The following is a 26,330-nucleotide window of genomic DNA, read 5'->3' on the forward strand; positions in this document are numbered from 1 at the left end:
TAAGGGAGCTCTGTATTTTTGCATTCTTCCTATCCTTTGACGTATTTTTAGGAAATAAAGACCAACATATCTCGAATAGGGTGAGCCAATCCTATTGCAAGAAGGTGACTGATAAAGCATGGCTTATACAAACACACACAAATGTTACCGATAAGATGCATTCCAGTCACCAACAGCCCAGCAGCTAATCCCTAATTCTTGTCAACACAGGGCCATGAGGTTGTCCAGAATTTTCATCCTGCAGCTCCAAAAGTGAGCAGGGCTGCCTGCATTTGTTTGTGTTTCTGCTCCAGCCCTGCTTCCTGTAGCTCTGTGGTGTCAACCCGCCCACCGTCCTCCCATCAGACCCAGGGAACACAGCCCTGCTGCCACAGCGCACAGGCACCCCAGCGACTGAGGTTTCCTCTTGGACTGACTGAAGTGTTTGCTGTTTTCCACATTGTTGGAATTCAACACCAGCCTGTTTACTGGTCCCCATGTGGCTTCAGTCTCTCCTCCTCCCTCTTCTTTTTTTATTTCTCCTTTTTCTCACAACACACCTTCTTTATATGGCGTGCATACCCAACATTAATTCTAAGTAATGAGACACTGCCAAACATCTAACTGAAGCAATCATGTTTTTGCCTATGTTACAGGATGTTTATCACAGCCATACATGACTGAAACTGGTCAATAGAATTGCTTGAATGTTTTCAGCCTTTACAAAGCCTTCAGAAAAATATGTACTTGTGCAAATGTCTGACTGTTTTAAATCACTTTTGGAGTTTGAGTGAAACAGAGCTAAAATTATGTTGTACTATAAATAGTAAAAACAAAAAAGCCAGATGTAATATAATCTATAGGAGTGTTTTTTCCACTGTGAGGTACTATATGGGCATCAGGGACATCATTTTCATAAGCTTTATTTTGCAGCTGACAATGAATCATACAATGAATCAAAGGAAATAATATACATCTCAAGGAAAATGTTAACAACATGATGAGGCGCATGCAAAATGAGAATCTCTTCTTTATCTGCTTTGTTTTTTCACTTCCTTCCCTCGGTACAGCCAGATGGCAAAGCTCCAGCTCTGCAGTCCTCTTCATACACTCATCATATTTGATGGGCATCCTGCTGCCGAGTTTCAAGGAGGCCATGTGTTTATGAAATGACACTTGTGACAAAAGAAAACTTCTATTTAGCAAGCTGATTCTTGGGTGGGGGGGGGGGTGCATGGGGGCAGCAGCGTGTGTGCATTTGTGTATGTGTATGTGTGTGTGTAACAGTGTGTATGGTGGAACAAAGATTGTGGGTATATATATTGTGCTTAGGCAGTGGGAGAAAGATTGTGTGTTGTGTGTTGTGTGGTGTGTGTGTGTGTGTGTGTGTGTGTGTGTGTGTGTGTGTGCGTGTGTGTGTGCGTGTTCGTACCAGTAACATCCATACCGTTTCACACTGTTCTCATGTTGGATGCCTCCTGTCTTTTAATCACATCTTGTGACTTTCTGTGAGTTTTTATACTATGTTACAATACATTTTAATCTCATTTTTGTGCATTTACCAGTCCAATACAGATGGATTTTTTTTTTCTTCACATTGATATCATAAATATCATACATTGTGGGGTCTCCTCCGTTGATGGATTCAAACATTCAGGACAAACTTTAGTTTAGAAACATATACTGTTGTACATTTACAACTGAAACAGGTTTTATGTTGGTTGTTTATTTGTTCTCAATATGCTATCATCTTATCCTAATATTGTCTTTGTCTTCAATGGTGATGAATTCCCATCAAAGTTTTCCCCCTTCTGTTAATACTTTAGGGAATTTTCAAACGTCGGGATGTATGGCTGTAATGCCCCAAGATTTGTTCTCCCTGAAAGAAATAATAGAGTAAGAATATATTAACTACAGAGCAACCTGGCTTTATGGGGTCTGCATTTACTCTTATTTCATTTTAGATTTACCAATATGTTATGCATAAATATATACTATATATGTATATAGATAGATATATATATATATATCAATATGTGCTTTGCAGCATTCTTTGATTTAAATTTTAAAGCCATGTTCATGCATTAAAAAGCAATTTCATATTTTTGACTGCAGGGTTTAGATGCAAATCCATGGGGCATTACGTTAAAAACCATAAACATCATAAAATAGGAAATTAAAATTAAAAATGGAAGCAAAAATGAGGACGTTTAACTGGTCATTAATAACTGAATGCTTTCTCATTTGTTGATGTGATAAACGAAAATTGTTTTCAAGATAGAACACAAAAAATGGCAAGTGTAATGAAAAATAAAACCCATTTAAAGCAAAGTATTTTTATTCACACAAATTTAATAAGATATATAACAACCGTTTGGTCCATAAATATTTAAGGGGAAATAGTTTCTATACACCATCTTTATCAAGAAACAGGGAAACATGGACAATCTTGATAGAACACTTACTGTACTCAACTATTAACACGAAGATCAATATATAAGGTTCTTGGATTACCCAACTATATCTGAAAGAGTGCACAAATGCTTTCTATGACATCGCTGCCCCCTTTTTAACAGGATACACCATAAAAAGATCTTCGGAAATAAGATGCAAAACAGTACAAAACTAGTGAGGCGTCAAAAGGATGTGAATCAGTTAACAAAGAACACATATATCCTGAATTTCACAAACTTTCTCCCAAGTTATAGCATAAGGCACATAGTAGAACTGAGTTAGGCATCTACTTCATTAAGTAGATTTAGAGTACCACTTTGTTCTACAATAGAACAAATTGTGACGCTCACAATGAAATGTATCAACTCCATTGAAGATTTGCTCTGTCTTTCTTTCCTCTCTATCTTTCAGCCAGAAGAAACATGTTTTTGGTCTGTTCAGTGGCAAGTGTCATAAAGAAAGTATAAGTATGGCCAAAAAGGAGAACACATGGACAATGATTTCCCACTGGCTGCCTCTTACGACTCCACCTATCTGAGGTTCATGTCAGCTCTATAAATCTAGTCTGCAACATCGCAACCAGTTAATTTTTCACCCTTACTCCATTTCCCTTTTAAAATCACATCGTTACCCTGAGCAACATGATAAAAACAATAATGCACTTTTCACTGGGCAGTATATTGTCACTGTGCAATTGAGTTTACCTGTGGATATATGGATATGTTTACTAGGAATTATCAATTTGACTATGGTTAATCTATGAGGCCAACAAATCCGAAAAAGTGCTGTGTCATGAAAACAATCGATTACAAGTGTCCATAAACTGTTCTCCAATCTGAATTTCTCTCGCCGATTTACAATTATTATATGACTGCATTACATGTTGAACAGTTACCACTGTACAGATTATGGGATTTGCTTCTTTCTCTTTATCACAGTAGATTTGTAAATCAAGACAAAATGTATGTGGTTTCAGCATCTACCTGCCATATAAGCTGCAATGGTTAGGTGCTTATAATGCAATTTTTCAAGACGTTTTACATGTAGCTCTGTGAGATACTTCAATGTCTGATTCCATCCAACTCAGTCTTAAAGACTGAAACATTCGGAAATAATTAAAGCCTGTTTTCTGGAGTTACCCATATACAGAACATTCTACAAGTTTATTTCCCAAATTATTCCAAAACAGAAAAAAAAAAATCTTTAAATTGGATAGTGCGAACACAGTGCATACATATACAGGTTTCTGAGGGAAAAATATTCATATTATTTTAAAATTTACCAATTAACCATAAATTAAGAAGGGCTCATTTTATCATAATTCAATACAAATGTACAAATGAAGTCAAATCAAGTAAGAGAAATCTAGTTTTCCAGGCAAGCTTCAAGTTTAGTTATTTTTTTCCAATGAATTGTGGAATCCATGACAATTTTGAAATGCCTTCAACTCAAAAATGTCCCGTCAAAATCAATCTCTGCATACTGTAAGTCAACTACAGTCACCGCTGCCATGCGGTTTCAAATGCTACACATTAAAATGATTTCCTCGTGTTTTAATGTGGTTGCAGCTGTTCTTTCTCTTGTTGTTCTTGTTTGTGTACACAGTACAGCACTTTCTGTTCCAAGGAGCTGTCTCTGGTAGATTTAAAGGTGTCACTTAAAAAAATAAAATCGAGGAAAGAAAATAAAATAAAATCAAAAAACCAAAGAAAAATCAGATAAAAAATCAGTCTGCTAGAGATAGCTTGTTAGAAAAGATTTGTCAAGGTAGTTTGCGAAGGGCTCCCCGAATCATGGCTGTCCAAACTAGAGGTGACGGAGGTCACTACAGTGATAGAGGGGTTTGTCAGGTCTGTTAGTGTGGCCGCGCTGGAGGGGGGGGTCAGGGCCCCACTGTCAGATGAGGGTGGAGGGAGTGAGGTGCCATCAGCCTTATCAACACCTCCATTCTCCTGTCGCAAAACGTTCCTTCTGAATTTGGCTCTTGCGTTTTGGAACCAAACCTGCAAACCAATCCCAATGTGGCTTTTACTTTTTGTGTTTAGGATTAATTTTTAAAAAGAAAGTATCAACTCATTTGTACAGTAGTTTACATATCAAGTTATCACAGCTATTACTGTATCAAGTTGCCCTTGCCCTATATGTAAATCTTTATATGATAATTTTCATACATTATTTTGAGCTTATGGGGCAGATAACAATAAACCAGTTAGCTCCTGAACACTGAATATAAGAATGTGGATTTTAATAGTAAATCAAAACATTAATCCTATCCTTTTACATTTTTTTTATCTGTGAGAGTTGAATTACACCCTTTTCTGTTCCACAGATAAAAAGGACATGTGCACTCTCATTATTAATGACTGTTTTACACTTCAGTTTCTACGCTTAAGAACGACTTTTCTCCTTTCTTTCCCAAAAAATAGCATTAAAGAATCTACAAAATTTCATATAAAAAACCCCTGGATATACATCTACCGACTAAATGGACCAAACAAACAAACAAAATCAAAGAGATGGCTTAATTGATAATATTGAGTCTGAAATGAGAGGGACATGGAGGAGGAGTGGGGTGCAGACACAGATATGGGGTGATCAGATCAGTAAGAAGAATGGCTATCTGCTTACCTGTAGAACTCTCTTAGTGAGGCCTGTTTTCTGGGCCAGCTGCTTTAAGTCCTTGGCATCTGGGTTGTGGTTGATGGCAAAGTAGGATTTCATTGTCCGCAGCTGATGGTGCTTGAAGGAGGTCCGCATGCGTTTGGTCTTCTGTGTTGGAGGGTAGGACTGCTGGTCCCGGTCCAAGTGATCGGTGTCATTCTCGTTACAGCCTGAGAGGGCAGAAAGAAAAGCACAGGGGGGGGCTCAGAGTCCAAAAGGAACAACTGCAAAAAAAAATGTTCAACTCAGCCAGTAATTTTATTTTCTAAAAATTATTCTTTTGCTTCTGAATTCATTTTCACTGTGCTCAACAAGTGATAGACAACTAACTGGTGATAAAGTAGATCACTCCACTACTATCAAGATAAAGTTATTGAAATCAGAAAAATGCTCAAATCTAATTATTTGCAAATGTCACTAATTAATGTAATCTTGCACTACTTTACATGGTCAGGTTTTGCAGGGAAAGAAAGACGCAATTAAGTGTATTAGATTAAGGCTATCACATATGGACTTGATTGTGGAAAGTTCATTGACTTGCTATGCCATCATGGTAAATAATGAAAGTTTTGTATATTTATAACATACAATTACAATGTGTGTTATCATGTTTTAAAAAAGCAGAATGATGTATTTTAACAATACACTGGGACCGGGCTAAATCATTTCTGCTTGTGTTTGCAAAGACTAATAGGCCTAATGGGCCTCATTTGTCAGAAGCTTGGTACTGCATGTGTAAAATACTTAAAGATAGTGAAATGCAAAAATGGATCCACTAAATTAAACACATGTTGGGCTAAACAGTGCTGCCGAAACCTTTATCACTGCATTAAGAAATAATACATAACTTTTTTTTTTTACCATTGTATTGTTTTACAATTTTTATTTTGTATAATTCTATACTGCTATGGCAGAGAAAAGTCCAATGCCAAATACATACTTGCAAGTTAAATTAGTATGTGATACTTAAACATTTATATGATTGCAACCAAAACATGCAATGACATACAACTAATGATAATCAATTATTTACTGAGTTTGATTTTCCTATAGAATCTAGTATTTATGTTAGAGCTGGATCTCATTAGATCTCATATCTTACTTTACTGCAAAAGGAGGGGAAATCTAGCCAGCAAAGACTAAGCACAGGATTTCTAAATTATATAGTAGTTGTATTGATTTTCTTGTCTCCTTGTAACTAAAATGCTGACCAGTTGTTTTTCTCAGTACCTGATAAAAAGTCAAATTAATTAAACCAACAGTTCATCATAGGGATGCAGCACAAACACTTTCTCAAAAATGAATTGAATTGATTTACATTACATATCAGTTTGAATAAGGCAGATACAGATTGAATAAACTATGCCGTAAATTATGTTTTTTGAGACATATGTCTCAAATATATGTTTTTCTATGTTTATTCGACTTCTTCTTTTGACACTTATACACACCACTAAAATGGCAATCACTGACATCTGTGTTCTTCTGTTCAAGCCTTCACTGGATTGTGTTTCACTAGATATCACCCACTAGGGGTCTCTATATCCAAACAAGACCAAACTTTACAGAGTGGTGTGGAATCCTCAGTAGACCCACTTCTTTCCCTGGTGAGAATGAACATGAATGTGCTCACTAAAGCAGAAACAAAACCTCAAACAAAACCTCATCCTATTTGTCATGAAAATGAGTCTCCTGATCTGCAGAACGATATATTAACCTGAACAGTCTGAGACTATAATGAGAAAGGAATGATTGGTGTGTTGGTGATGTTTTGACACAACACAGGAAAAAAAGCACTTTGGAAAAGACAAACTATCTAAACCAGATTTTTCTGTTGTTCCCTAATTTGATTAATCTTATTTTTCTATGTAATTTAAAATGTTTAGTTTATGGTCTAATTTAAATGTTGTAACTTCATAAATTCATCACATAAGAACATTTAAAATGTCAAGATCGAACCAAAAAAACAGACAAGCCACTTATCCCTAATGATGCCAATAGGCCTGTTTTAAAATGAGAAAATATTCTATTTTATTATACTCACTTATATTATATTTAAATATCCCAAATGAAAAACATAATTTCCCCACCGGGACCTTTACTCGTGTCTGTGGTGCTTAATAATGAGCTCACAGGGACGTCCTCCTGCAGTATTTTATGTTTAGGCTATCTCTGTAGGATTTTGTTTTGGATTTCTTTTTTATTTTCCCTTTGACTGCATTATATTTTAACGCTTTGTTGTAGTATATCCTGCAATTAAAGAAGAAATCACAGCGCTACAATGGATATTTTCCTATTAAGGCATCCATGAGAACTTTAGGATTTGCATAATCTCTTGGCATTGTTTTTGCAAATAACAAACTAAAGCCCCTTCAACCGGAGCGCTGACGGTACAGTGTTGTGTTTTGAGCTCCTGGCCTCTCCCTGCAGCAGGCCCCTCTGCACGGCCCTGCCGAGTCCCTGAGAACTGTGCTGTCCGCCGCACAGGAGGCCAGAGATTCCAACGTCACCTTCAATTAACGTAGAACAATTAACGCACAGATTACCCTTATTCCTCCCTATTCACCAGGAACAGAGGAAACTTGGCGCACAATGACAAACGTTCTCAACCGCACACTAATTCGCAGAAAGCGACAACAAAATGGGGACGCAGCAGGGGGTGGGAGTCGGGTTATAACATTCAGCGAATCAATGCAAGATTTGAGATGAAACCTACATTTAACAGTAACTCAATGTTGATTACGATTATAGTTTATCTTCCAACAAAAGGCAAAGGCGTCCAAAACATGAGTTTGGCAACGCTTTTTCGCAACAGTCTCAAACTACATTTTGGTTGCCCCAGTCACACCAATTTTACACATTTATTTTGACCTAAATTAGTGTTAATTATCTAAGTTGACGGTGAGGTCAAATTTCGATCATTCCCCGTGCAACACACGCCACAGTTTAAAGGTTAAAAACGCGTTAAACTCGCGTGGAAAGAAAGCCGCGGATCAATTAGCCAAAGGCTGCGTGCGCAGTTACACGCAGGCAAGTTCACCTACATTTGCAATGCCTACAGGACATGAGTTTTCATTTCAGACATAGCCTATAAGGTAGACCTACGGCTGCTCCAGCTGAGGCACTGAGGATTAAACTATGTGGATTAAAAAGTGAGGGTCTCCTGCGTGATGGAAAAGTTTGTACCCTGAATTTGAATCTTATCAAATTACGTTTTCACTTTTTGTAGGCTATTTGTGAGTGATTTGACTTAAATCATTTCTGATGCCGTCTTTTTATTTACTTTTAAATGCAAATAAAAATTTAATTAATACGACGACACTTTGGTCAGCAAAGTCGGAGATTTCAGTGAAGAATTCGTTAACCAAATGTTCTTAAACGAGGACCAATGGACCGACCAGGGTGTTTCAGTGGAAGGATTAAACCCACATGAATGGAATAGCTTGGTGTTTCATTCCACATTGATTTCATTGAGCTGATTACAGTTAGGGATAAATCTCTGGCTCTGTGTTTTTGCTGTAGGTTTCACCACCACTACCTGACCATGTAGACCATTTACACATTGTTTTCTAATATTTAGGCCTACGTCTTGTGGGCGTGAGGCCCTGCTCCGAGCAGCATGCTGTCTCACCTGTGTAGCTGGGTATATCTATCCCCATGGCCGGGCTCTTCCTCTTGCGCGGCCTTCCCTTCTGTGCAGTACCGGTGCCGTTGAAGTAGGGTAGGGCGAGGCCGCCACCCTTTGCTGCCAGCTCGGCGAAATTGAGCTGGGGGTGGTAGTCCGGTCCCTGCACCAGCGTCTCGAAGTGGAGCCGGCAGTACACCAGGCTGTCCTTCATGCCGAAGTGGTCGCCCGTGGTCAGCGTCTTGTTGCAAGTGGTGCACGTGAAGCAGCTCAAGTGGTACACGGAGTCGCGCGCCCGCATCACCATCTCCGAGGCCGATATCCCGAGGTGGCAGCGTGCGCACCTCTGCACGGAGAACCTTCTGGAACAGACAAATCGTCAAGACACCTCATACATACAGATACCAAATGGGACAGACACCATGACAGAAGCGCTGGGCAAATTTACCAAAATAGTATAGCCTGTAACCTGCACTGTCATTGTTTTATAGGATATACTAGATTGTTGGCACATACATCCTAGCCTTCTTTTCTCGTACATTTCAGTAACAAAGGGGTGTGTAAGCTAGGCTATATCTGACACAGCTTCAGCGCATATGGAAATACTATAACAGGTCTATAGGTTGAGGTTACATTGTGAGCTAATATAGCCACATCTGGCCTACACCTGAGGGACGACTGTTCGATATAGGCCATTGCTATGTACGAATATTTTCTCTTTTAAATAAGTAAAAAGTCGGTCTGCAGCCTCCTCAGTGTGATAAAGCTAATTGCTAAGCTCTTGGCAGTGGAGTGAACACTAAACACAGGTAATAAACCTATGCTGAAATATGGGGAAACATATCTGTTCCATAACAATAAAAAACTTTGGCCTAATTGGTTTGCCTTTTTTCCACACTGGAGCATGCTGGGTACATGCTAACAAAAGCTACTAACGTTAGATTATGTTTAAACAAAAACGATGGAAATGTACAATTGTGCAAGCTCCTTTGTTTCTGTCAGGGTGACTCAGTTAATGTAGTTTACATACACTCAGAGCATCTGAACCACAAAGGAAAAAAAGTGCAATATAAAATCATAACTTAGGCTATCTCTAATTAACACAATAGGAGACTGTTTATTGAGACAAGAATGAGGCCTAAAAGGTTTCAACATGATTCCAGATTAATTGCCACCGCCTGTTGAATCAGGGTTAACAGTGGCTGTACAAAAGTTTTTGTAAAAAAATATTTTTATTCATTTACGAGTTTAAAATGTATTTTCCTATAAAGTCAGTAGCATAAATGGACCACTGTGTGCATGGGTGGGTGTACGCGCGTGCGTGTCATGACAGACACGAAGGCTTTAGACTAAAAGCTAAAATTATGTAAATGATTAACCTTCATTTTTCTTACCTGTAGTAATCCTCCTTGCAATAGATACTCCCATCCTTGGCAAAACAGGTTAGCTCCGACTCCAGCGCTAGTTTACATTCACAGCATTTGAGACACCGCAGGTGCCACTGTTTGTCCACGGCCAGGAGGTAGTATCTATCCGAAATCTTGCCGCCACAGCCGGCACACAGAGCAGGCTTCTCCGGGCTCATAGAAGGCATGGTCTAAGTCAGAGAGAGGAGAGCTCATTGCAACCACTTCCTTCAAGAGACTGGTGGGCAAGTCTTATGCAACTTACATTATGAAAAAGCAGAAACAGAAAGGCCTTAGTAATTTTCTTGCCATGAAATTAAAACTTTTTTCACCTATAAAGGCAAGGCCTTCTGAAGAGCACTTTAAACACGCTGTTGGCAGAACAAATATGGGCTCGGTGTGTTCATAGGCTCCCCTGAAGGAATAACATAATCTATGAAACAACTATGGCTCCAAATATATTAAACTAAATATAGAGGAGAATGACAGAAATTTGTTTTGCTAGCCTAACATTTTATTAGTTTAATCTCCCTTTTGTTTTGAGGGAAAATATATATATTTAAAATAGGCGACTGAATATAGGCCAGCTCAGAAAAATTAAATATTTTTCCAGTCAAAATAAAAATAAAAATATAATGTATAATGATTATGATTAGGATAATAATAATAATAATAATGATAGGTTTTTGTAGGTATATAATAGCTAAAATTCTTAAATGTCTATATTTGCCAACAGCAAAACAAAATATTACTGCTATAATGTATAATTTTTTGGTTGTCAAGAGTAATATAACATATATATTTAAAGACAACTGCATGTAAAGTTGCAGCCAGTTTCTAGTTTTAGTAATTATTTGGTGCAGATAATTGAGCATATACATATATCTTAATAAGACATTTAAATTAGTAGGCTATTAAAGAGAAAATTCATTTTAGATGAAACATTTAGACCAAAATATTTAACCATTATTTAACACAAAGAAGTAACTGACAGATCCTCCTAACAGGTCTCTTACTCACCCCAAAACAACTGCAACATTTCCTTGTAGGTTAACGGTGCCACAGTCGTCGGTTAGAACCGTTATAACATTAATTCAAACACAGGTCGACCAGGCTCTTACCGACTCTCTCCCGTTGAGCTGCATGCCCTTTGCCAGGCGCGACTCCGTTTTCGACCTTCTCTCCATCTCCTCCATGATCCCTTGGATGTGATCCCCGGAGATCCCGTGGAAAAGCATGGCTCCTGGTCCTGGACGCAACGTGCAACTGCCTGCCTCTGCCTTGCAGCCCACAACTTCCATATACTGTACTGCAGCGCTGCGCCCCGCTCTCTCAGCGCATCCAAGTGGGCTCTGGGGCTCTGAGAGAGGCACACAAAACAACAACACAACCCCAGAGATTCAGATCACCTCCTCGGCAGAGTGCAAAGGCAACGGGAAGAAAAGAAAAAAACGAAGAAACTACAACATGGGTGGGACAGGAGGAGTGGTGGTGGTGGTGGTGGTGCACCAGCTTTTTCCTTCTTGCCGTGATTGTCTCTCCTCCAGGAAAAAAATATATAGTCCAAATGATGCGACAAACCGGTGTGGAAGTGGTAGTGGTGGTGGGGAGGGAGGAGGGGAGGGGGGGCTACAGTGTGAACACTCGCCAAAAATAATGACACAAAGTTTTTGTTGTTTCTTTTTGGTGATTTCTCTCTCCCGATTTCCCAGTCAGGGGTTCCTTGGTGCTTGGAGGTCAGGTTGGGACTGCCTGGATTTGAGAACCGTGTCCTATTTGTGAAGAGCCCGCAAAGCCTGCCCAGTCTGAATAATTTGGTAGGAGGAGTTCCCCTCTCTCTCTCCTTCACTCTGTGTCTCTCCCTCCCTCTCTCTCCCTCCATCGCCACTGATTTCTATTCAGCAACAAAGAGCTGTCACTCTTCCCTCAAAAACTCCCGATTCTGGCTGCACGAAGGACCACTATTTTATGGTATTGACATTTTCATTACTTTTATTCCCCCATTTACAGAAGAGGATGCTGGAGTGTAGTCATGAGATGCATAAACTGATATGGACTAAAGAGTAATTTTAGTGTAAATATTGTATTTACAAAAAAAATATGCTTCTGAAGTACAATAAAAGCCTTTGGAGGTTAATAAAAAGGGTCAGAAATAGGAATAACTGATTCTCCTACATGCCGTGTGAGGACTATTTATTTTTCTTCATTCTGAGCTTCAGGTTTTACATTTAAAACGTCACAGTTTTAGGGTTTTAATTGGTGCTTAATCAGGTGTTTGGTTGTTCCAAAATAACACAATAACTGTGTGTGTGTGTGTGTGTGTGTGTGTGTGTGTGTGTGGTATGTGGCATAAATGTATTGTTTGGGGCGGGGCAGTGATCAGTGATAGGCTGGAGGGCGGGGACAGATTGTATTAAACAATTTGAAAGACATGGAATTTTTTTAACGCAACTGAACGAGATCTTGGTTAAATATAAAAGCATTCTATGGCGTTACAACCTCTTTATAACGACACACCACAGATGTTTCTCAACATATAGATGCTCTATAATAACATATTTATTTTGATGAAGCAATAAAGACAACTCTTTTAAAAATATATATATATATGATCGTTTTTCTTTTAAGTACACTATCATTTATCTCTCCATTAAACGCTCATTTGAATCAGCTGGTCGAGCATTCGTTAACCCGGCCCTTGTCTCTTGAATTAGCCCAAAATCTTGTTTACCTGCAGGAGAGTTGCTCTAATGAAAACAGGAACAGGATCACAACTATAAACATATTTTCATTTATCTACTATGCAACAATCAGTAATATGGTTTAAGGTTTAAAAATAGACATCCAGTTGTTGTATATTTACAGAAATGCACGTGCTTTTTAAATTCCATAGCTTCCTTAATATAATCTGCGTTTTGGAGGCGACTGTGAAGTTACATTAAAGATCTGTGTGGGTTTTAAAGGGTGTGAAAACTCTGTTACGCAATTATAAAAGGCAGACTGAATGGCTTTAACTGTCCAGTACACAGGCCAAATATGGTGACAACAAACCAAAATGAGGCAGCCCAAGGTCTGTATATTGACTAACACAACGCAGGCCGATGGTGCGAGCTATGGTCTCTGCGAGGTCGATGGCTGAAAATGTCTCCATAAAACAATAGATGCACTGGCTGAATGTGTGACTCGGCTTTAGTCCCATTAATAGATTTACTGAGGCTCAGGGGGGGCTTGCAGGTGTGGATGCTTCATCTCAAGACGTGTTACATTATCATGTGTACCCCCCAGCCCGCCTGCAACCCCCGCCCCCACCATGAAGTTGTGTTGACTTTAATTGGAGGCCCCTTGATAACAGCGCTATAAGACGAGGCTTGAACCCTCCCGGGTCGGCCGGACATGCAGCTGTTCTGAAAAGCATAACGTTAATTTGCGCTCTGTCAGTGTCTCAGCACCAGCCACAGAGACTCAAAAGGGACACACGGGTTTAATTTCACCTGGACAAAGACACCCTGAGAGGAGTGATCAACTCAGCTCTGTGTGATATTTAATCTGCCTGCTTTTTTTTTTTTAATTCTCCTTCTTCTCCGAAAATTAAAAAGGCGACTTCTTGATTCAAAAATCTTGCCTTATTCACAGTAATAAGTGCCTGTATGTGCATATATCGTTAATGTCGATAAAGAATGCTGTTTTGACCCGTTGCCTCCAGCAGTGACATTTCATTTGACTGAAGAGGGTTTAACAATGTGTCATTGAACACTAAGGGGCTGAGGGAATAATGTCTTTTGTGTTGTCGTTCTGTTTTGTTTTGTCTTCCTTTCTTTGAATCTAATCAGGATATTACCTGCAACTAAATATATACTAAGGACCCATTTCCCCCCCAAATTCATAGCGTGTCATTTGGAGAAAGTCTGCAGAGATAAACCAAAGCCAATTACGAAGTCACGCGTGTACCTAAAAAAGTGTGACATTATTTGCTTGATTTGGAAGTTGCGTCTTTCTTTGTAAACGTTTTCAAAATATATCATATTAATTAAGGAATCTAGATATGAACGTTACCTATCATATTTCCTTAATGGCTTTAAATAAATTGAATAAGATTCATCTGAGCGATTCTGTGTCATTTTTCGTTTAATTACTGATAATGATTTGCCCTAATTCAAGATTTGTGCTACTGTTTGACCAAATGGAGGCTTTAAAAACACATAATAAACGCTGCTTATTCGTGCACTATTCAGCTCCATTTCAAACATTCGACGCTTTAAAAAATGAAATAAAAACAGTGTTAACAACCATGTTTAAAATGCATAAACACAGGGTGGCTCAGTGGGCCACTGAGGTTTGCCATATAACTAAATAAAATGAAATTTCATATCTCAGCCACCAATATAAAGAAAATTTAGCCTGTACTTTAAGAAAAGCGTCATGTATTTATATTTTCCCAGTACCGTTCAACTTGCATGACACCACCTACAAATTCTCTAATATATTTACAAAATTAAGATGTTTGTCAGGATAAAAAGATGTGTACAACATTCCGTAAATAAAAATAATAGGTAGAGCGAGTTTAGATGGTTTTACCTTCCACCACATCCCTGTTTGTGCCGCTGTCACTGTGTCTATCAAGTATCAGATCTGTCGTGCATTGCTCCACACGCGCTCCTCCGTCTTTCTTTTTTTTTGTTAAAAAGCCAAACTTGTGTTATTATTTCCCCAAGAAGACGGATAGAAAAGGTCTTACCTGGGGCTGTGCTGTGTTTGAGATCCCTGTGCAGCGTGCAAGCTGAGCAGCTCCGGACTGTGCGCAGCGTGCAGAGACAGAGGAGACGCTGCCGGTAGATGGGGGCTGTTCCTCGTTTCTGAGCTTACACTTCTAGTTCGAGCGTCAATTAAAACACAAGACATTTAAATATTCCTCTCCCGTATGCAGGCAGCCCTCAACACAGCGCGTACACACAACGCATTGAAAATGGGAAGCCATGAGCCAATGGCCTACTCAGCGTGTAGGATATATAAACTATCTGGAGGCGCTGATCGCCAAATGGCCAACAACTACCATTATATACAACAAGAAAATATGAATTACAACTATAAAATATGAATTAAGATCCTGAAGATTTATTTAACCCCTAAAGACGAGTAAACCGCCTTTTGCAAACAGTTTTAGGTTCAAGCACTTAAAGCTCTTAAAAATTAGAATAAATCAGTTATCGCACACACGAGTTCATACTGTATTAGAGTCAAATCAAACGAGTGCGGTAACAGCTTTAATTTCACTGCTGTGAGAGCAGAGGTTTGTGTGAATAAATAATTAGATAGGTTTATAGTCAAACTACATCAGTCAATTTGACAAACATATGGAGCACAACAACACAAAGCCTGCTATCATATTGATACCAAAACGAAATAATTCTGGGGGAAATAATGTTAAATAATTTCAGAATTTTATATATATTTGAATCAATCGGATTTAATAATATAAACCAAGCAGTTGTGTGCAAATTGTTAGGACCACAGGTTTTTCTTCCAATTTGAACGTCATTAAAAAAGTACAGACGTTTTCATTTTTCTAAGGCTATATACAAGAATAATTCAAATTGTTAAACTTCTGCTTTATTTTCCTATTTTTTTCACTGGTTATGTTGACAGAATCCTCCAAAAAGCAATTTTATTAAAATAAATGTCATTCTTGGGTTAATTTCCCCTGAACTGTGATGTATGTCTCCTTCTGTTTCACCTGGAGAAAAGAGCTGACGAATTTCATATCAATTCAATGCAGTATTGAGTGTGTTTAGCCAGGAACCATTCCACACACATTTGGCCTCATGTTGCAACATCTAATGAATAAAGAAACTGTGTTGATGAAAGAGGTACCAGTTTAATAATGTCAAGTGTTTTTAAAAGTAAATATTAATATTGTTTATGCTTTGAAGAAGGTTTGATTGTGCCTGGCCTCTAATTAGACTATATTTTATCAAATTAAAACAAACATTCATACCTTAATATATAATGTTCCCTTTTCATTGTAGTGGTGTAATTTCATTGTGCATTATTGGATTATTATTCACCTGGCAGGCTAAACAATATGACAAGGCATTAAATAATAATAACAGTGATAACAGAATATAAAACGCTTGTGCCCTCACTTGAATTTTTATATTTATTCTTAACATGGCAAAGAGAGGTCATCCAAGAGACAGGATGTCCTAAACCTACTCACACTGGCCACTTGGAGAACAACACACTGAGGTACAGATGGATTGATTTCAATTGACAACAAGGGAATAGGATATTGTGTGAGTGAGCACATGGGGATGAGAGCAAAGGGTGACAATTAATTACACCTCTGTACTGCTTGCATAAATGATAATGTGCCATACTGCTAACAGTCATTTTGCTTTGCAATGTATCTCATCAATAATGCAACGGCACTGAGATCCATTTCACTGTGTACCACAACGCATACCGTGCACACAGCACTCTCCGTGCATGATACCCAGACAGGCTCTGCAGCATGCCTGGTTCAACAGTGAAACTAAAGCATCAACCCAGGATGCCTGCCTCCCTGCCTGCCTCCCAGGCTGCATGGCTCCTAGGGCATGGCAGTTAGATTACCACACATCCAGGGTTCATCTGGAGTTATCATTTCTGGGTCACCTCAAGTGACACTCGGTCTCGCAGAGGGAGCTCTCAGTCACTCCCAAAGCGTGGCCAGAAAAGGAGCGGAGGAGAGGTGGAGGCAAGGAGGTAAGGAGGCAAGGAGTTGAAGAGAGGCAAAGAAGGAGGAGAGGAAGGAGGAGGCGGGAAGGCTCTCCCAGGATCCACTGTGGTGTAGGGAACCACAGGCTAAACACTGACAGAATGAAGGAGAGGAGTGCAGAGGGAGGGGAGAGGAGAGGTGAGGGGGGGGTGGGCAGAGGGAGGAGTGAAGCACTGTAAGGCTGTATCCCAGTCACATGTATCCCAGTCACATGAGCCACGGTGGGTGGGTGAGAGGATGGTGAGACATCCTGGAAATATTTACAAACACACAGTAGACATGGCTTCATAATTATTGGAAATATCAAAATATAAAAGCATGGGTGAAATATGACCAAAGCTCCATTTTTTGTAGCTGATGCTTAGAATTAAAATGTCTAGCAATGATTTAGAAAAATAATGATGAACAAGAATAAGCCTATAAATAGATTTTTGAGGCCTCAATCCCCATACATCCTGTTTTTTCATTTTCATTCTTATTTTTTTTCCCTCTCCAGGTCTTTCTCCCTCACTTATTCCCCTCTCCTTCTCCAACTCCCCTCTTCTTCCACTTTCTCTTTTCTGTCTCATCCACCACCACTCCCCCACCCCCTACTACCTCTCACCATCACCACCCCCAACCCATCCCTACCTCCCCCAACCCCTCCTTCGATCTCCTCCCTGCTCTGCTCTGCTGGAGCTCAAATCACAACCCCAGTCCCTGGCAGATGGAGGATAGGAGAGAGAAGCTCATAACTAGCCAGCCTGAGCCTCTGCTCTCTGCACACCAACTGCTGCCTGCCTCCCCTCCCTGCTTCCAGAACTGCTCCAACAGCACACCAGCACACCATCACCTCCACCCCCCCAACCGCCACCATCTCCTCTGGGGACAGAGTATCCTCCTGGGGAATAGTGGGCATATTAGTCCATATCTGGCCACACTAGAAAGGACATGGAAAAATAATAGATGGATGTTCTTTATCGCTATATAACCATAGGCAAAGCGGCTTTTCGCAGAAGAAACACTGGTTTAGGTGTTACTTGTATGTGGTGTTATACTCTTTCTTCCTACTTGAACTATTTGCTGAAGACATTGTCAGAAGGGAACATAATACATGTTAGAGGTTAGACAGTGTAAAAGCAACATTACATCACTTATCTTTTAAGTGTAGACAAGAAATCACAGATATGACTAGGCCTACATAAACTAAAACCAGGAAGGAAATAAACAGGCCAAAGTGCTCCTTGGGCACTTAGGTGCCCGTGACTGCCCCTGACTCTCCTTTTATCTGGGCTCATCTGGCGGCCACGACTTGGCCTGGCATGAGCCTGACCACCAGTTGCGGTCTGAGGGAGAAACTGCTCCTCTGTGCTATTTGCAGCCCTGTCTGTCCAAAGGAATCTGGTGCGCTGACTGTCACTCAGTGGCCATGTGTGTTTTTTATCACTAATTCTACCACAGGGATCTGGTTGTCCATATGACCACTGTGGAGGCAGCTGCCCTGAGGCGAGCTGACATTGTCTGTGTAGAACGACCAGACGTTGATGTAGGGGCTGCTCAAATGCTGCTTGAATATCAAGACACACGCCGTGCACGTACTCAAATGTGCACGCACGGCCAATTGCTGAGACTGATGTTCCTTTCAGCCATCATACGGCTGACACTCAAGTTGTTTTTTTCCCCCCGCCAACCCTATGTCAGTTCCTGGCTGGTCTGGCCAACAGTGATGGAGACACTGTAACTGACTGTGGTTGGGGCCATTGGCCGCAGGGCTGCTGTGCCTGTTTGAGATTTTGAGATGGGGGTGGGGGCTGCTTGGCCTGTCAACTGGTTGTGACTGGAGCCTTTCTGGTCACAGTTCCAAACTGGACAGCTCTCTCTTTCTCTGCGGCTAGTGCCACCGTCCTGTAGAAAGGCACGCGGTATAAAGCTGCCACTCTGCTCCAGCACAGCATATGCTCCAGCTGAAGGTCAGAGATGTTCAGTCCAAAATGCCTGAAATAAATACCTCGCGTGTCTGGTTGGCTGTAACTCGGAAGCACATCTGCACTGAGGGAATACAACGCTGTGTGTGTGTGTGTGTGTGTGTGTTTATATTGAGAAATAAAAACTTTTCAAATTTCTTCATTTTTCATCATTCTGCTGGTAGCCGACATTGCATAATACAGCCAAATTCAACTAAATGAATTAATTCATGAATAAGGTCGATCAAGGCATTTTGTGAGTATAGGCATAATGGCATTAATGTTATAAACTTGTAAAATTAAATTAGCTATAGGTATCACAACCAATTAATCTAGCAGACAAGAAATAGGAAAAGCATACAGGCTATGATTATTCCCTTAGTTAAACGCTCTCTCACTATGAAAGCACAATAGACAAGGTTTACTGTTTCTAAACATACTTTAATATGATGAGTGACCAGTCTGGTGGTAGAAGGTGGGGTCTATTTTCAAGTAAATTTCTCCATAAATCTGTTGAAGGGATTTCTGTGCTGTTTGTGTCTCAGTCACCAACTGCTAGGCTAGAACATGATGAAAAAAAAAAAACATTTCAAACTGTGCCATCGCTGGATTGGGAAGACGTGGAGGGATGATGCAGACATGAAAGTTGGCCTATTTCATGGTCAGGCTGCGGGACCGCCGAGGCCCTGAATGGCAATGCATCTACTTTAATGTGACAGACAAGTCCCTAGGCAAAACTCGCAGAGCAGCGGCAGGCAAGCGGGCCCAGGTACTTGATGAGTATGACACCTTCACCGTCCCGCTGTAGAAATGTTGCTGCCGCACGCTCCGCTGCCTCGGTTTAGAATAACACCAAATAAATTCGCCTCTCATCCCGCCTGACGACGCATCCCCAAGAACCTGTCCTCCCCAGCACTGTTGGGATCATGAATCTCCTTGTAGCCGCTCACAGGGCTTTGCTCCGATCACTAAGCACTTGCCTTTGGGACCCACCTGCCGAGGAAAATTGTGGTCGCGCCAGTAGGCGGTTGCAACAGAATTCCGCGGCAGACAGATCCTCTCATCCCGACGCTGTTTGCCCAATCAGGCTGAGACAGGCGAGTGTGTGTGGCAGGTTCAGAGCCAGCGCCTGAAGGCATTGCGCTGCCTACTCACATGCACTCACAAATCACAAATCAAGTGGCACATCTTTCCTCAACATCTCTTGCACGCACAGGTAGTTCTGTATGAGCGCTTGACCTTACCTTGTACTATCACTGTGGGCTACAAAGTGCGGCGTTTAGTGCAACCTTTATTCTATATTGGCCTATTAGGAGCCACAGGGTGTTCAGATGGAGAAAGCCTGCCAGTGCATGTGTGCGTTTAAACATGCTAGTGAACATGAGCTGATCTATTGCAGTGCTGGGATAAGAGGGCCCAGGAGTTCATTAGGCTGCAGCTCAGGAGAGCAGCCGCAGGGAGCTGCGCTGTAGCCAAGTGTTGCCAGGAGGCTGAGCTGCGAGTCCGGTGGGGACGGCTGCTGTTGATGTCCATGGCATGTTTGTTAACAGCCTGATTCCATCAAGTGGTGTAAAAGCAGCACAGCCATGTGTAAGGGCTGACCCTTGGCCTCTGCCTATTTTTAACAACACTGTGTTTCAGTCAAAGGTAGACAGTTCAGTTGAGCACTTGTGGAGTGTAAATGATGCTAATATTCATGCAGTCGTACATTTGGGAGAAAAAAATAACAAGAGCTGCAAAGCAAAAGAGCACCAGACTCCATCTGACTATCTACAGTTAGTTTCGCTTATATGCCCTTTATCTTGAGGGCGAACATCTAAAATGCTCTTTCAGTTTTCATCTCCATACTCCCACAACCCTTGTAAATGCATCAGAGGAGTGGAATACCACAAAATATTAAATACTTTTAAAGAGAAATGCAAAATGAAGCTCAAGGCATTTCATTGGACATTTGAGAAAAATATAAGAAAAATAAAGCAAAGCCAAAATGTGATAAAAGACTATTTACATGAGGTTCTAGTGAACAAATAATTTCTCCTACTTCCCTGTATTGTGAGAATGAAAATAATCCGGAGAATAGTTGTGATTCATAGGAGGCAGGTCTTGCACAGATAGAACCCAAATTTCATCATTTAGTACACTGCTAAAAAATGACTCAAGTAGTCCAAATAACGACAGGCAGAAGACAAGCAACCTGATGGGTTCCATTCTAAACAGGCATTTTACCTCGGTCATGTTAGGCCTATACATAAAACAGAGAATTAAATTGTTTCTTCAGTGCAGGGTCCTTCACGTTGACTTGGCCATATGGACACTAGGGGAGAAAATGAAATAATTAAATGGTGCTAAATGGCTACATGTGGAGCAGAACTTCAGTCACACAGAGAACAAGACATGGACATGTGTGCAGAGCAAAGCACACCAGAGGAGCAAAGCTTAAACAAAGGAGAACAGGATGAGGCAGGATCAAATCAGGACTGAACCACACAAGCAAGAGAGGACAGACGAAGACAGAATGGGACGGGACTGGGCACAGCACAACAAGACGAGACTGGATGGGATGGGATGGTATAGGACAGGGAGGGATGGGGCAGGATGTGGACTAGACAGACCAGAACAAACCAGGACACAACAGAAGTGAAGTGAGCAGAACGGCGGCCCTGTTTCCCAAAGTATCTTGAGGCTAATGTGATCATGAAACCCATCCTGCCACTATATCTACGTCCATTTCCGGGGTGTTTTCAAAAATGGTTGTATTAAGACACCTGTAGAATTAACTAAGAACTATGTGTTTCATTTAAAACCAAGTTAAGTTAATATCATAACCAGTAAACTTTAAACCAGTAATTCTCTCTGTGAATAAATGTGGTGTGTTCAACATAGGGATGCTTATAAAACAGGCCTAACCTACCTGAAACACTAAACAAATGAATATTTTAGTCCTTAGGTTCAATCGGTATCTAAAAAAGTAAAACCACAGGAGCAAAAAATATTTAGCTTTCAAGGAATGAAATGTTGATTTGCACCATACACCATGCAGACCACGTTGTGAAGCCATGATTTTGGCCATTATCTAGCCCAAAGGCCTTTTTGTTTGTTCTACTTACGTTGCTATATTATTATTAAATAGACAATTTTGTTAATGTTTTCTGTCACGCCCCCTTCATAAGCCAGAAAACATTCATGCCCCTCCACCGCTGCAAAAGCGGATTTAATTTTTATTAATCATTCATTTATTCATTTTATTAATCAACAATAAAGGCGCATCAGAGCACTTTTGTTTGTTTATGTCACCACATGAATCATATTCATGCAACTTTCGGTCCATTCAATATTCACGAAACCCCTAAGTGGCTCTATGCCAAGTTTGAGAACCACTCTAATACAGGAAGGTTCATCTGACAACAGAATGACAACATCTGCATAAACAGGTGACATTGCTCTCATTCAAAAACTTTAAGAATCATCACTTTAAGAGATTTGAAACTACTTCTTAATTTGTGCTTATGGACAACATCTACTTTCAGCATATGCAAATCAACAAAAGTACAATACATTTCTTTCTTACACTTACCTCTACCAAGTAACATGTATCATATGGAAGCTCTGAGGCACTAACATGATCCTTATACTAACCTGATTAGCATTGTTTAGAAAAAAGAAAAATATACAGTGAAATTAGCCCTGTTACTTAATTAATTTGATTATATCACCCTTTTCAGCACCATGGACAGCTGATGTTAAGACACACTTAAGAGCCATGTACATAAAGTTTTTTCTATGTGGTGTTTCAGGTGCACAAAATTAAGAACATTTGTCAAAACGCAGGGGAAACAGGGTCCAGAACAACTCTAACCTAACCCTATGAATTCAAGAGGATGGGACAGGACAAAAAAGCTAAAGTCAATAAAGAGAAAAAACATGCACAAAAGAAAACAAATTAAGTGATGTTGAGAAACACACAGCCTGGTAAAACAGAAAACAAATAGCTCACATGTCTGCACGCACAGCCACAGCATTTCCCTCTCTGAAGGTGGGCATACTCTGTGAACACCTTGTACCCACTGGAAGGGTCGACATACATCTGCTTCTTTGCCTGAACATAATGGAGATATTATTATTTAATTAGCATGGCACACAAACGCGTATGCTCGTGTGTGACCCCCGCATTCATAACCATATACAGTACTTATACACACCCAAACACAAAGGAAATGCAAGAATAATACTGAATATGAACATATAGATAGAAACAGATTGCTTTGAGTCACGGAGGAGAGGGACTGGATGACCTCTATGCATAGAAACAGATGTACGACAGTCTAACTGTTGTAATGTTACAAATTAATTAGTGCTGTCCTTTTGTGTGTAATTCAGTAGGTGAGACTCTGTGATGATTAATCAACTGGTGGCATTGTAATATGTTTAATGTTCATTCCATATTTGTAGGATGCTTAAACAGATTTTAGAAACAATCATTCTTTTATTTTCGCCGATCATTCATCTCGTATAGACAAACACCTACTGTACACGAAAAACACTGAACTCCTCTGTCATCCCTTAGGAAGTTAGGAAATGTCATCTCTCAGTCTGTTTCAAACTGAGAGCCCACTAGTTGGTGAGCTTTGACAGGCCACAAAGAGAAAAAGGCCCCAGGCCTTTTGGTGACACGGCCTGTCATTTCACATGGCATTGCAGGGGCACATAGTGAAGCTGGCATAGCTGGGCCCCCTCTGTATTGTGCTTTTCCCACCCAGGCCCTACCACTCTCCCCAGGTCGCGGCCAACTTGCCTCAATTTCATCCACACTCAGAAGCACAATATTTACAACAGAGAAGCCTAAAGGCATGGAGATGACACCTATTCACAACTGCCATCACCACAGAGCTCACTGGCTTTGTTTGATGGAGGAGGAGGTAAGATTTGGTGAATATGATCTGACACAAACAACAGTTGTCATTACTTACATGACATGTTATGTGTATAAAGCACTGGGTAGGTAAGTAAAATTGTAACAAAAAAGTTTTGTTTAAAAACTGGATCTTCTTAAAATTGTTTAAAAGTTTTTGCATCACACATGTCTAATCTACCCACAATCTCTGTGTTAAATGATTCAGTAATTAAAATTGCAGAAAATGTCACTCTGACAAGGACCCATGGGGAGGCCTGCCCTGGGGACAGGTGGGCTCTGGAGATGCACCACAGCTGGCATATCATCATCGACTTAAAGCTTAATAAACAATGGTCTTATTGTTCCGGAATTATTTGTACTCATGGTATCTGGTCTCTTGAGGAATTAACATTGACATCAGGTTTGTCTTTTCATGGAGTATTTCACTTACTCGAAATGTGTATGTAAATATGGTGGTCTAAAAAACACTTACTTACCTCAATGTAGTCATGTCTGATGATTATTCTGTTTTGTATTAAGATTCTCAAAAACCCTGCATTTACATGAAACACCGGCAAATATGGAAGAAAAAACATTGGTATTAGCTCCAAAAATCATCACAACTAGAGCCGCAATGATTACTCGGATAATCGATAGTTGTCGACTATTAAATTAATCGCCAACTATCTGGATAATCTATTAATCGTTTGAGTCATTTTTTAAGAAAAGTCATTTGATTACAGCTTCTTAAATGCAAGTATGTTCTGGTTTCTTTACTCCTCTATGACAGTAAAACAGAATGTTTTTGGATTGTGGACAAAACAAGACATTTCAGGACGTCCTCTTGGCCTATGGGAAACACTGATCGACATTCTTAACCATTTTCTGACTTTTTATAGACCAAACAACTAATCAATTAATCAAGAAAATAATCGACAGATTAATCGACAATGAAAATAATTGTTAGTTGCAGCCCTAATTACAAGTGACCTAGTACATGTTTAATTTGTTTTGGCAAATGGATTCACCTTGTGTAGCAAAGACGTGTATTATATTTTCATTGCAGCATTACAGTTTTTCTGTAATTGTATTTACAATGACAGAATACAGCAGTATTATTTTGTTCCTATGGTATATAATATAAACACCTTAAAACTAAATATATTAACTCATACCGTAGGAAGTGCAGGTTTGAGATACCATTTACTTTATACAGTACTTCTATATATAAATATATTTCAGAGAAAGTTTGATTTTGACTCAGACTCAATTATTTGACAGCTGTAGTTACTTTGCAGGCATAACATTGTTACAGATCTACCCAACAGTAAACTCAGCTCAACATTACAAGAAAAACAAGCTCAACATAAACAGGACATGCTACAACATTAAAATGCAGCTTACTTTCCAGCATTAGAATAAACCTACAGTAGGCCTATATAATAATTAGCACTCTGAAAAGAAACAATGTCTCAGAAACTTAAAACTGTTTTGCAGATAAAAGCCTAGTGTACTTTTATGTAATCTTTTGATTGATATAGGCTACTTGTAGGTTTGGAGTAGGCTATTTATAAAGTGTGGTATTGCTACTTTAAATGAAATAATCTGAATACTATCTCCATCTCTACAGTTGTGCAATTCAGTACAAAATTATAACCAACAAAAAACGTGTTGGAGCCCTGTTTGTAATTTATCATGCGTAACTGCGATAATCAGATTGAACAACATGACATCATTGGATTTCAAGTCTTTGAAGTGATTCATCTTACCTCGCATGCCTCTCTGTGGGTTCTATAGATGTCCATCTCTTCCTCTGTGAACTTTCTTCCAGCCAGGTCTTTTTCACCCCCCATGCTGCTTGTCACCACGTCATTGAAGTCTGCTTCACTCCTGTCTGCATTGATCTGTAACTTGCTTCTGCTTCTCAGTCCTTTCGAGATTTCTTCTGAGAGGTTTGGTATCGACATTGTTACAAGTCGTTTATTAAACTGGACATGTAGAAGAATCAATCTGCTGACAAATGCTTTACCCGGGCAATTCTGATGAAACATGCTCCTGTAACTAACTACTGTCTGGTTTAGAAACGAAGTTGGGACAACTTTGAAATCGCTTCTTGCCTTGACCGTGTGTGCAAAAAGATAGAAGATACCGGGGGGGGGAAGACCATCTCAAACCAGTAAATACAGTGACATCTGTTGTGCTTATCAAAGATTGTCTATGTTACATATTTACTTTTAGCCTCCTCCTCTCAGTTTTGCCTGAACAGAAAGTGTTGTACTTCCTTATTTGCCTCGTCACATTGGTGACATGTGACCAACTCCTAACACTGATCCACTGGCGCACACAGCGCCCCTGCTGTTTCACAGCGGCTACCAAGGAGTCCCTGGAGATAAAAGGATACACTTTATTGAGGGACACATGGTAAAAAAAAATCACAAACGACATAAAATTAAGGAGAATTATAATTAAATGATATCATTATTATAATTAGATTTTTATCACTAAATTATCACACACTAAAGTAATGGATTGATATACTGATTGAGTGATGTAATAAGGTATGAGCACCATAGACTGTAAATAAAAAGGTGAGCACCAGTTACTAATAGAGACAAGA

The 26,330-nt window shown here is 39.9% G+C and overlaps 2 protein-coding genes across 5 annotated transcripts; both read right to left on the reverse strand.

The window, feature by feature from the left end:
* Positions 1–1,438: 1,438 nt before the first annotated feature.
* On the reverse strand, positions 1,439–11,878 carry lhx9 (LIM homeobox 9). Of its 3 annotated transcripts, none has more exons than XM_038715456.1 (5): positions 11,247–11,878; positions 10,114–10,316; positions 8,726–9,081; positions 5,062–5,264; positions 1,439–1,858 (listed from the first exon to the last, which is right to left on the reverse strand). In XM_038715456.1, the coding sequence occupies exons 1-5, from the start codon at positions 11,424–11,426 to the stop codon at positions 1,802–1,804; spliced, it is 999 nt and encodes a 332-aa protein (XP_038571384.1). In that variant the 5' UTR covers positions 11,427–11,878; the 3' UTR covers positions 1,439–1,801. The 3 variants fall into 3 exon arrangements, with proteins under 3 accessions (XP_038571384.1, XP_038571383.1, XP_038571382.1); XM_038715455.1 differs by lacking the exon at positions 1,439–1,858 and adding an exon at positions 2,300–4,436 and having other exon boundaries at positions 8,726–9,078; XM_038715454.1 differs by lacking the exon at positions 1,439–1,858 and adding an exon at positions 2,300–4,436.
* Positions 11,879–19,307: 7,429 nt separating this feature from the next.
* Positions 19,308–25,999, reverse strand: cunh1orf53 (chromosome unknown C1orf53 homolog). 2 transcript variants are annotated; one of them, XM_038715458.1, is made up of 4 exons: positions 25,743–25,999; positions 25,483–25,658; positions 22,817–22,918; positions 19,308–21,136 (listed from the first exon to the last, which is right to left on the reverse strand). In XM_038715458.1, the coding sequence occupies exons 1-4, from the start codon at positions 25,762–25,764 to the stop codon at positions 21,065–21,067; spliced, it is 372 nt and encodes a 123-aa protein (XP_038571386.1). In that variant the 5' UTR covers positions 25,765–25,999; the 3' UTR covers positions 19,308–21,064. The 2 variants fall into 2 exon arrangements, with proteins under 2 accessions (XP_038571386.1, XP_038571385.1); XM_038715457.1 differs by having other exon boundaries at positions 25,483–25,999.
* Positions 26,000–26,330: the final 331 nt, after the last annotated feature.

Source organism: Micropterus salmoides, unplaced genomic scaffold (assembly GCF_014851395.1).
Source record: "Micropterus salmoides isolate LMB-PRFRI ecotype aquatic unplaced genomic scaffold, ASM1485139v1 Ms_hic_scaffold_13, whole genome shotgun sequence".
Taxonomy (NCBI): Eukaryota; Metazoa; Chordata; class Actinopteri; order Centrarchiformes; family Centrarchidae; genus Micropterus; species Micropterus salmoides.

What these genes read in the sequence shown, in the direction of transcription:
- lhx9 (XM_038715454.1), bottom strand. Translation starts at nt 11,426, where the DNA reads ATGGAAGTTGTGGGCTGCAAGGCAGAGGCAGGCAGTTGCACGTTGCGT. An exon ending in AGCTCAACGGGAGAGAGTCG is followed by an intron (nt 10,317 to 11,246) that starts GTAAGAGCCTGG and finishes TCTCTGACTTAG; the next exon opens with ACCATGCCTTCTATGAGCCC. An exon ending in TGCAAGGAGGATTACTACAG is followed by an intron (nt 9,082 to 10,113) that starts GTAAGAAAAATG and finishes TGTCTGTTCCAG; the next exon opens with AAGGTTCTCCGTGCAGAGGT.
- cunh1orf53 (XM_038715457.1), bottom strand. Translation starts at nt 25,764, where the DNA reads ATGTTTCATCAGAATTGCCCGGGTAAAGCATTTGTCAGCAGATTGATT. An exon ending in CCCACAGAGAGGCATGCGAG is followed by an intron (nt 22,919 to 25,482) that starts GTAAGATGAATC and finishes CATTATGTTCAG; the next exon opens with GCAAAGAAGCAGATGTATGT. An exon ending in GTGGCTGTGCGTGCAGACAT is followed by an intron (nt 21,137 to 22,816) that starts GTGAGCTATTTG and finishes TTTCTCCCCTAG; the next exon opens with TGTCCATATGGCCAAGTCAA.